General features: G+C 45.4%; 1 protein-coding gene across 7 annotated transcripts in view; it reads left to right on the forward strand.

The window, feature by feature from the left end:
* SYNCRIP (synaptotagmin binding cytoplasmic RNA interacting protein) overlaps positions 1-11,712 on the forward strand; it is a 36,696-nt gene that overhangs the window by 18,000 nt on the left and 6,984 nt on the right. For all 7 annotated transcript variants that reach the window (XM_050950139.1, XM_050950140.1, XM_050950133.1 and 4 more), the window contains 2 exons: positions 1,277-1,426; positions 8,338-8,459. In XM_050950139.1, coding sequence (XP_050806096.1) covers positions 1,277-1,426; positions 8,338-8,459 — 272 coding nt within the window. The remainder of the gene's footprint in view (positions 1-1,276; positions 1,427-8,337; positions 8,460-11,712) is intronic.

Genomic DNA, 11,712 nt, shown 5'->3' on the forward strand with positions numbered 1-11,712 from the left:
TTCTGCCCATCCATGTCCCCTCTCCCCCAAGATACTGCTGCTTAATATACTGCACATGAGTATTTAGGTTATGCCACTTTTCATCCTGATAAGCCACTTCCGATTCAGAATGAGAGAATCGGATGCTGGCTGGTGCTACTGCAGCAGGGAGGAGAGCTGACCACTGTGTTCCTCACAATCCCATAGCCTGCTCTCTTTGGTCCCTCCATCTGCTCTGGAGGGACCATAGGGAGGGGGAGCTGGTAGCTGAGGAATTCTAAAGTATGATCACCAACTGCACTCTGCCTGCTGTATTTTCACTGGTTAAAAGTCTGTGGATCACTGAGTGGTGCAACCTGAGCCAGTAAACTACTGGGAAGAGGGCTGGGGCGGAAAATGCAATCTTATCTATTTATCTGTAACTGGATTTTTTCATAGAAAACTTGTGGACTGAGCTGAGGAGCATTTATGGGCAGGGGAATAGAGACAGTGGTCTAGCATTTCTAATAAGGGATATGGTGGGTGGGGATGGAGAAGATACTCGGCTGCAAGCAAAAGAGGCTTATGGGTTGAGGGAGCTTTATTTTACAGATCTTTTCTTTAACAGGTATCAAGGTTGATAGCCTACACATTAGTACATCTGCTCTAGGGCTGCAAGGGCATATCTTAAACCAATTTGAGGGTGGCTTGTGTGGATGCTCTTGGTGCTTCATTGAGTACTGCACAGCATAGCTGTCTGACTTCTCTAATATAGACCAGGCCTTACGTAACTTTATCCCAACTAGATAAGATTGCTAAGCCTCAGGCTTTGCATTTCAGGTTGCCCTCTTACTGTTCTGTATTTCCTTTTGTCATAGACAGTAAAAGTGTATTCTAACCAACAATATTTGATGTGATAGCTTCAAGGCACTTGATGGTGGAGGCAAAATTGGCTAAGCAAAGAAGGCCTGCTGAGTGATTAGATATTACAGTGATGGGTGCTTAAATTCTTAATATTTTGAATAGTTAACTTCTACATATATCTATCTTTAGTTGCTAACTTTACTTTTTGAAATGATTAAAAAAGGTTCCTTTGAGGTAAAACTTACTGATAGGACTTTTTTCAGTAACATCACTGATTAGAAAGATGTATTTGTAGTGATTGTTCAGTGTTGAATCATTTTATCCAACTGTCAAATCAGCAAACTGATTTTTCAAACTCATTGCAGAATGTTGCGTATAAATAGAATGAATTTTGTGAAATTAATTGTATTAAGCAAAACTTGTAAACTGAAACTTGCCTTTTGTTGTCTTTTAGGTGAAAGTGCTCTTTGTGCGTAACCTTGCCAATACTGTAACAGAGGAGATTCTAGAAAAGGCCTTCAGTCAATTTGGAAAACTAGAGCGAGTGAAGAAACTAAAAGATTATGCTTTCATTCATTTTGATGAACGGGATGGTGCTGTAAAGGTAGGTTAAAGGGACTTAACATCTATGCACATAAAATTAACATATTTGAATTTTTAAAAATTGGATACTTTTGGGGAAAAGATCAGTCTGAGGGATTATGTGAAGCATTAAATTGTTAATTCATAACACCATAAAATGAAGTTACATATTGCGTCTTTCCATAGAATGTTCTACACTATCTGAATTCAGGAAAGGAGAATACTTCATATAAATTGCTGTTAATATTGGTGACTATTTTCTTATCTGTTTAAAACTAGAAGATTCTGTTTTAAGCTAATGGCCTTCTGTGAAAACAGTGACTGGGATGCCAGAACGCTTTCATCCACTTGTAATCAAACAGAATGAAATTCCTTTGGGGTTAAAAGACCAATTTTGCTACCTGAGAATCGTAGTAGAAAATTTTGTTAGTAATGTAAGCACTGAAACACAAAATAAACTTCTTAGGAGCAGAGTTAACGGTCCTTTTTTTTGCTGACAGGGATATCCTAGTGAGTGTTTACTCTCTTTCTTTCCTCCCTTCTTCCTTGTGATATACTCTCTCCCCTGAGGAGAAATCCAGGAATAACTCCTTTGTTTCATCCCTTTGCTTTGTGTTGCTTCATCATTTGGTAGAATGACGGGCAGAATTTGTTCACATACCAGATTTCTACACCTTTGGGTGAAACGTGCACATAGGTTTGCACCTTTCCCCACTAGATAGCTTGGTGAAGAAGCTTGGGTGTACGGAGTAAGAATCCCTACTGTACATGCATCATCTCAAGGCTGGGTCTCCTTTGGAGTCTAGAGGATTCTTGAAAGTGGTAGGATCTCTCAGGTCCCCCTCTTCTGAAACTCATTTGCAAACATTTAGCGGGAAACTTTTTTTGTATAGATAGAATGACAATATCCACTTCTGTTACATAAGGCTGAGGTACAGATTTCCTTTTGCACCTAATCAATAAGGCATCGTTTATAAATGGAAAACAAAAGAGCAAAAATGTTCTTCGACTGATTGCTCATGTCCATTTCAAAAGATGTGTGCACTGCATGCACAATCATCGGAAGGTTTTACCCTAGCAGTACCTGTTGGGTCTATGTGGGTCCCTGCCAATTGGGTGCGTGCTCAGTTCCTTCTTACCGCCAGTGACGGTCATTGGAGCAACTCGTCTCTTGCTTTGCAAGTGTTTCCTAAGGTTTTTTGTGTGTATCATTTTTCACTAGATTGTTAGTTTTATTAGTATGTTTAAGTGGGGAGGGGGTACCCCCCGATATATTTCCCCATCACTGGGGCATGCTGTGGCCTGAGGGGTTTAAGCATGCTAGAGGTGCAGTAAGCTTATGCCCAAAGGGGATCCGCATGCTGCTTGTCTTAAGTGCTTAGGAGAGGGCCATTTGCAAGACAAGTGCACCATTTGCATAGGATTCAAGCCCAGAACTGAGAGAGAGAGAGAGAGCCTGTCGCCTCTAGCTCCTTTTAATGGAGTCTGCGCTTCGGTCCCATCCGGCTCAAGAGTCTGAACTGTCAGCCTCGGTGCATAGTGCACCGGTCTTGATGTGGGATAGCTCAGCACCAAAGAAGGACTCACATAAGTAGCATCGACACCGCTCCCCTGCGTGGAAGGCCAGCTCATCAGTGCGGCAAAGTTCACAATCCTTGCTCCGCCAAGAATAGTAGGCAAGACTCCACCGCGGTGCGTGCTGTGTCAGGACACCAGAAGGCTGGTGCGTCTGTCCCAGTACCATTAACTCCGGCCTTGAGGGCAGGTCACTTGAGTCTGGTGTTGGACTCTCCGCTCTGGTAAATGTTGGAGGGGAACTTGGACCTCCCCTCCACACCAGATAGTTTCAAGGCTGCATGAGACTTAATTGCTGTGACAGCACAGTCCCCAGCCTCTCATTCCCATGTATCAGCTCTGGTATAGGCTGGGCAGGCCAAGGCGGTGGCACCATCTGCAACACATCCACCATGATATGGCACTGTTCTCCATCACTGCAGCACTGCTCCCTGGTGCCGTTGGGATCCGCTCCTCGCTGGTCACACTCGGACTACTGATCAGAGCCTGAGGCAGAGTCATCCGTGTCCTGACGTAGCCGGTACTGCTCAAGATCCCGGTACCGGTCTCAGCACCATGGGGTGCAGGAACCCTCGCTACTGATGGTGTCCTGGCCTCTCCAGTGGCAGGGACCAATACAATGGCCCTTTTGGATACCTTGGGCTTACCACCTGGGCCAAGAGCAGGGCTCCAGGGCAGCATTGGTGGTCTCCGCTGCTTGTGCTCCACCTTCTGCGATGTCTGTTGTCCCTGACCAATCCAGGACTCCCAAGGACCCACCGTGGAGTTCAGACCCTGGGCCTCCTGTACAGAGTGCACAGTTGGAGTCACCTATGCTGGCAGCCCCCCTACCACCAGTGATTGCATCATTGGATGTTCCTGAGGTCACCACGTACCTTCCGGCAATGGACATGAAGGCCCAACAGGACCTCCTCAGGATGGTGGCCCAGACCCTTAATATGGCCACAGAGGAGGTAGTGGAAGTCTCAGACTCCGTGGTGGACATACTTGCCCCAGAGGGCACTGTAGTGCCACTGCCGCTTATTAAGACCATCCAGACCACCATGAAGGTGCTCTGGCAAACCCCAGCCTCTATACCACCAGTGGCCAGGGTTGTGGAGAGGCATTACTTTGTCTTGCAAAGGGGGTCCGAGCACCTCTTCGCCCACCCCCAACCCAGGACATTGTTGGCTGATGGAGCAAACCACAAAGAGCGGCGTGGGCAGCCAGGGCTCACCTCTGAAAATAAGGAAACTAAGAAGCTGGACCTCTTCAGTTGAAAGGTATACTCGACTCCAGTTTCGAATCTCCAGTCAGCAGGCAGTACTTAGCTGCTATGCATACAACTCCTGGAAAGCCCTCTCCAAGTTCCAGGAACTGCTCTCATCAATCTCACGACAGGAGTTTGCGGCAGTCGTAGAAGAAGGCAAGGTGATGGCTAGAACCTTCCTCCAGGCGGCTTTGGACTCTGCCGATTTGGCAGCGTGAACCCAGGTAACGGCTATCACCATGAGGTGTTGCTCATGGCTGCAAGCTTCTGGACTCCCGGCGGAGGTCCAGAATACTATAAAGGACCTTCCTTTTGACTGTTCAGGGTTGTTTGTGGACAAAACAGACTCCAGACTGCATAGTCTCAAGAACTCACATGGAATCCTCAAATCTCTGGGTATTCATACGCCAGCACCCCAGAGAAAACCCTTCAAGCCTCAGTCTCCTTCCTGATTCTGTCCTGATCCCGGAGGAGGGGCAGAAACAGGAGATGTCCCCCTCAGTCCAGGGTCAAGGCTCCTTCAAGCAGCCCCCCGACTTGAAGCCAAGCTTTTGAAGGTGTGCTCGGGGATGGAGCAACAGCCCAAAATCCAGATCCTTGCCTTCCCTTTCTGAATCATCTGTCCCACTTCTACCGTGCCTGGGTCCAGATTACTTCAGAACGCTGGGTTCTGAGCATGGTGGGGTGGGATAATCTATCCAATTCTGGCCCTCGCTGCCTTCTCCATCCCTCTTCAGGGACCCCTCTCACGAGCAACTGCTACAGGAGGTGCAATTGCTTCTCAAGCTGAGGGCAATAGAGGAGGTTCCTCAGGAGTTCAGGGACAGGGGGTTCTACTCCTGATACTTCCTCATCCTCAAGGCCAAGAGTAGGCTTAGGTCTGTCCTGGATCTGCAAAAGCTCAGCAAGTTCATAAGAAAGCTGAAGTTTCGTATGGTCTCTCTGGCCGCCATCATTCCTTCCCTGGATCCGGGGGACTGGTATGCCATCATCGACTTGAAGGACACGTACTTTCATATATCGATTTATCCCGGCACACAGGAGTTTCCTGAGATTCGTAGGCTACACTGCCAGTTCACTGTACTACCATTCAGACTTTCAGCGGCCCTGCTTGTGTTCACAAAGTGAATGGCAGTCGTGGCAGCCTCCCTGCACAAATGCCAGGTACAGGCCTTCCCATACCTGGACGAATGTCTCATAAAGGGCAGTTCCTGAGTGCAAGTGCTAGAGCACATGGCCCACGCATGAACCACTTTCAGCAGGCTAGAGCTCATTCTGAATGCACCCAAGTCTACTCTAGTCTCAACCCAGAGAATAGAGTTCATCAGCACTCTCCTGGATTCCACTCAGGCCAGAGCTTCCCTACTTGATTCCCAGTTCGTAAGCATCAAGGTCATCCTCGATAGCCTCCACCGGTTCCCAACCACCACAGCCAGAAACTGCATGAAGCTTCTGAGGCACATGGCACCCTGCACATACGTAGTGCAGCATGCCAAGTTGCACCTTTGCCTCCTCCAGGCTTGGTTGGTGAGTGTATACAGACGCAGCCGGGACTCTCTGGACGGACTAGTTAACCCTCCCTCCCTCTCAGGATTCTCGAGTCCCTCAGCTGGTGGCTATAACCTCAGGTGGTCTGTTTGAAAGTGCCCTTCGTCAGACCTGAGCCCTCACTGTCGCTGGTCACTGATGCATCAGAGACAGCTTGGGGAGTGCACTTGGGCAGTATCAGGACTCAAGGCCTGTGGTCACAACCAAAACTATCGCTGCACATCAATGTCAGAGAGCTGAGAGCGGCTTGCCAGACGTTTCAGGCCCAATTCTGCCGGACAAGACCACAGCAGTGTTCTATATAAACAAACAGAGTGTGGTGCTCGCTCCCTTCTCCTGTTCCAGGAATCTCTCCGGTTATGGGACTTCTGCATTGCACATTACATCCAGCTACAAGCCTCATATCTACCGGGGCACAGAATGAACTAGCAGACCATCTTAGCCTCTCATTCAGCACTCACAAGTGGTCACTCAGAGAGGACATCACTCTTTTTTGATCATCCAGAGATGGGGATATCCCCACGTGGACCTGTTCGTGACGTGGAGCAACAGGAAGTGCTACTGGTTCTTCTCCTTTCAGAACCACGGCTACAGCCCCATAGTGGATGCCTTTCACCTACCGTGGATGATTCAGCTGCTATATGCATTCCCACCCTTCCAACTCATACACACAGTCCTCTTCAGGATCAGCAGTACAGGGCTTCAGTCATACTCATAGCACCTGCGTGGCCATGATAGCACTGGCTCACCACACTGCTGAACTCATCAGTGGACAGGCCAGTGGCCCTCCCCATGCTTCTGGATGTCTGACAGCAGACTACATCCCAACCTGGAGTCCCTCCGCCTCATGTTAGGGAAGTTGTCAGGAAGCAGGAAACCCTCTACTCTCACAATATACCTGGCAAACTGGAAGTTCTTCTCCATTTGGTCCCTACAGAAAGGTCTCTCTCCTCTCCCCCCCCCCCCCCCACGTGCCTCTTGTACCTGAAGCAGCAGGGATTGACTGTCTTCTATTAAGGCACACCTGGTGGCCATCTCAGCCTTTCACCTGGGCGTGTGGGGGCTTAGATAGGCTTTATCCCCAGGTGAGGCAGTGGGACCTTAAGCTGGTTCTTTCTAGACTTATGGGTCCCCCTTTTGAGCTACTGGCGACCTGCCCCTTATCCTTTCTTTCCTGGAAAGTGGCTTTTCTGGTGGCCAAAGCCTCGGCCATAAGGGTTCCCGAGCTTAGAGCACTTACTTCCAAGCCCCACGACATAGTCTTTTACAAAGACAAGGTGCAGCTACGCCCACGCCCAGTGTTCCTACCTAAAGTAGTCTTGCATTTTCATGTGAATCAAGACATATTTCTACTGGTATTCTTTCCCAAGCCTCATGCCAGCAACAAAGAATGAGCACTCAACTCCCTTGGCGTCAGGCTTGCCCTAGCCTTCTATATTGAACGCACTAAGCCGTTTTGTAAGTCACCACAGCTCTTTATTGCAATCGCTGAGAGGATGAAAGGGCTCCTCATCTTGTCTCTGCAGTTGTGGGTCATATCGTGCATCAGAGTGTGCTACGACTTAGCTAAAATTCCAGCCCCGCTGTTAATGGCACCCTCCACAAGAGCGCAGGTGTCATCTGCCTCATTCCTTGTGCAGGTCCCTATCGAAGACAGACATGCAAGACAGCAATGTGGTCTTCCATCCACACCTTTACTTTGCACTACACCATCACCCAACAGGCGAGGGACAATGCAACCTTCAGCAAGGCAGTACTGCAATCAGCAACTTGGCGAACTCCGACCCCTCTGTGTCGAAACTCTTGGGAGTCACTTATTGGAATGGACATGAGCAATCACTCAAAGAAAAAGACAAGTTATCTACTTTTGTAACTGTTCTTCGAGATGTGTTGCTCATGTCCATTCCAAATCCTGCCCATCTTTTCTTGCTGGAATACTCCAACAGAGGGAACTGAGCAGGCAGCCGGCCGGCATAGACCTATATACACTGTCATAAAGGGGCCACTCCAGGGGGAGCCACGGCCGACCTGACGGGTACTGCTAAGGTAAAACCTTCTGACGAATGTGCACGTGGGTGCACGTGTACACCTTTTGGAATGAACATGTGCAGCACATCTCGAACAACAGTTACGAAAGGTAGGTAACCATCTATTTTTAAATCAACAAGATTAATCTCTTGCTCTAGGAGCAGAGCACTTCCTTGTATACAGATATTTTTCACTTAAATCTAATTAAGCTTTACTGCTACCCCATTGTTGTAAATATGATTCTTAATGAGATCCCAGAGCTGAATTGTGGGACGCTTATTTGCAGAGATTGCAATAGTATGTCCACAGTTGTAAGTAGAAGAAATTTTTTAAGAACAAGTAAAGGCCATCGTGGTTTTGAAAATCAAGCTTTAATAATTCTTTGAAGCCCCGAGAGTAATCTGCAGTCTGACTTCCAGATACACAGTCAAAGGTGATACCTTTGGAAAAAAAATCCTATTCTTTTTCTGCCCCTTAAAATATGTCCCTGAATGCCCTTAGAAGTATATCTAAAATCTGGTTACTTCCTTCAGGCAATGGAAGAAATGAATGGCAAAGATTTAGAGGGAGAAAATATTGAAATTGTGTTTGCTAAGCCACCAGATCAAAAAAGAAAAGAACGGAAAGCTCAGAGACAAGCGGCTAAAAATCAAATGTAAGTATAAATTTGTGCATGCTGTGTGTTGATTATTACACAAAAATGTGCCGTTACAAAAACCATAGCATGGGGGTTATGTAGCAAGTAAGATGAAGTGTATTAGTGTCTCAAATTTCACTTCCATAGGTGTAGATACATTTGAATAGTTACTATATAGAGGAATTACTGGTATATCACAGTAATGCCCAAAGGCCAGCCTCGGTCAGGATTGGGGTCACATTTTGCCAAGTGCTGTTCAAAAATAAAATTGCTGCCCTGGAGAATTTACAGCCTAAATTCACTAGTGACTGAACTGGATGCATGTCCATTTATCCAGGTCAAATTTGAAGATCATGAGAGCAAATTGGGAGAGATGAGCTGGTCACCTTCTAAAGACCCACATACCTTTGTACTGTCATGTGCACCCATGTGAGATGCATGCTCATCTGATCAAACTTTGAAGCAGTAATATGGTGCCTACATGTAAATTGTTGGTGTGATTGTTCTCTGTCCAACAATGTTTTTGCCACTTCAGTGATGATCAGTAAGCCAGTGAAGATTTTAAAAATGAAAGTAATGATTTTACATTAATGTGAAGATTTTGCAGAACAAAAAATTTGTGATTTGCTGCTATAGTCTTTAATGCTTTCATATATTTTTCTACTTGGGTTTAAATTGGGTATCCTGCAGTTTTCCTCACTCCTAGCCTGTATTTTCAAAAATATCTGTGCAGCTGCTTGACATCCAAAAGACGGAATGGCTCGACAAAACAGAATAATACAAATCTTTAGATGGTGACCTCATGCACAACTAGAATTTTTTAAGATTGCCTTGCTTGCAGCTGCCCCAGAGTTCTCGCTGACCCTGCTATTCCTTTCCCTGGTCATGTTAGCCATAGGCTTCACTATTCTCTTTTGGACTATACTCTTAGGGTTTGTTTACACTACCCACCAGATCGGTGGGTAGCGATCAGTTTATCGGGGATCGATATATTGCATCTCATCTACACGCGATATATCAATCCCCGAACGCGCTCCCGTCGACTCCGGAACTCCTCCAGAGCGAGCAGCGGTAGCAGAGTCGACGGGGAGCTGCAGCTGTCGATCCGGCGCTGTCAGGTAAGTCGAAATAAGATACTTGGACTTCAGCTACGCTATTCGCGTAGCTGAAGTTGCGTATCTTGCATCGACCCCCGCCCCCTAGTGTAGACCAGGCCTCAGTGTCACAATTTTTTTCCTGCCTCATATACGTCTTTCCGTTAGGCAAATCAACTTCCTTTGTCCCTCCTGTATTCTTTATCTCCGATGCAGCCATAAGAATACCTGTTAGTGAAGCACAGTTTAGAGTAGTATTGGAAGTTACATGAACATATTTTTATGTAGAGTCTGCATGTCTCTTATTTTGTTGATACTTATATGACATCCTGTTCTCTCTCCTTCCCTCTCCTCTCCCCATCTCCGGTGTCAAAAGGAAAAACTGGTGTTGATAGGAAAAAAGTTCCCAATGTCTCCTTTTAGTCCTGTATTTAGGCTTTGATAATGCCCTGTACCTCATTCTATAGAGGAAAGTGTGATTTCCTCAAAAGGCACCTGATCAATTATACAATACTATACTCTTTTCCCCCTCCCCCCTTGGGAGAGAGGAGTGGATTCTGGTGTAACTAGCTGGCCATCAGAGTATTCTCTAAAGCTTAACTATTACATCAGCCATACTTACTCTGTTTAGTGTAACTGCCTATATTTTTATTAAATATCTGAAACTTTATTGCCTCAAGGGTACAGCAACAAATTTCCCTGTTCTCATACTGCATAAAATGTCATTGTATAATCTATTGTATAACTATACCAATTCATTTATTTTATGTGCCTCTGTTACTCTGAAATTCTGTGCTAAACAGTTCCAGTCTCTCTCTCCTATTTTGCATAAAAGCAGTGATAGGTGCCTTGTTCAGTCCCTCTTTCAGATCCGTTGATTAGAGTAACTCTTAGATATCTATCATTCCTCTTTGATCTGGCAAACTAACTAAAACACTACTATGAAGGCAGACAAGCAGTTCTATTCAAAGACTTATTCTGGCCATATTTGGGTTTTAAATATGCTATTTACTTGTTGAATTGCAAGGGTTTTTAATTTCTCTAGGATTCAAAAAGATGAAGGGGCAGGGGAGTACATAGCTATAAAATGTGTGTGGTTAGTGCTGTCTTTGTTACTTGAAAGAAGCTGGCTGTGATTTCTCAGATCTTAGAGACATTTTGTAAATATAGTACAGATTAGTTTTCAATAACCATGTACTTTCCCCCTCTTATGTACTTCTAGTTAGTCTAAATTGTAACGTACGAATTCAAATGTTCCATTTGCGTATGAACCCGAACCCTAAATTTAGGAACTACAATTTTAATGATTAGGTAAGGTCTGCTGGATTATGCTCCCTTATTTTGAACCTCCAGCAAAAATCAATCTGTGCTAAGATTGAAGAGAGGGGGCAACATTCCTTGACACTAAAGTAATCAAGAATGCAAATAAAGTGGTTGTAATGCTACGGTGGTATAACATACTAGAAAAATGACATTTTTATAAATGTGTCTTAAAGCCATTTTTTACAAAGTGCTAAGTCATCACACACAGGTTATGGTGACAGTCTTTCACTGCATGTGTAAAAAGTATAGATACTCATTTGTAGGATGTGGACTTTCTTATGTTATCTATATTATAAAATTCCAGGCATGTTGTGTTACACTCTGAAGCCTAAAATATGTGTATGGTCAGTGAAGTAATAGACACAGCTACAAGCGTGGTTGAGAGGCCTTTTTATTCAGAGTATCTCCGGGTTGAAACATTGCTAGGTTTTGTGATCTGTCCAGTTCTTAAGTTCAGTCATTTTGACTTCAGTTATACTCATGAGATGTACAGCTACTGTAAGGCATGTATCTCAGCCATGCCAAGAGTTCTGGACCCTGTGATTTCAGAGGTCACTCAGCCATTCACTGCCATTGCTCTACAACTAACTTGCATGCAACAGTTTCATTGGTTGTATGAAGGAGACTGCAGTGCTTTGCCTGACTGCCACTTTTACAGAGCAACATAAATATTCCAGCATACCCCTCCCAGAGACAATTCAACACAACCTCCCACAAAACAACACAGCCGGCATACACAGTAACCCCAAACATCATTCTAAAGCCTAGACTGTCTGGCTTTGGTTGAGCAACTACAGGCATTGGTTGAGCACTCATTTTAAACCAATAAATAAATAAATAAAATTACCAGGTTC

This window comes from Gopherus flavomarginatus, chromosome 4 (genome assembly GCF_025201925.1).
Source record: "Gopherus flavomarginatus isolate rGopFla2 chromosome 4, rGopFla2.mat.asm, whole genome shotgun sequence".
In the NCBI taxonomy this organism is placed as follows: domain Eukaryota; kingdom Metazoa; phylum Chordata; order Testudines; family Testudinidae; genus Gopherus; species Gopherus flavomarginatus.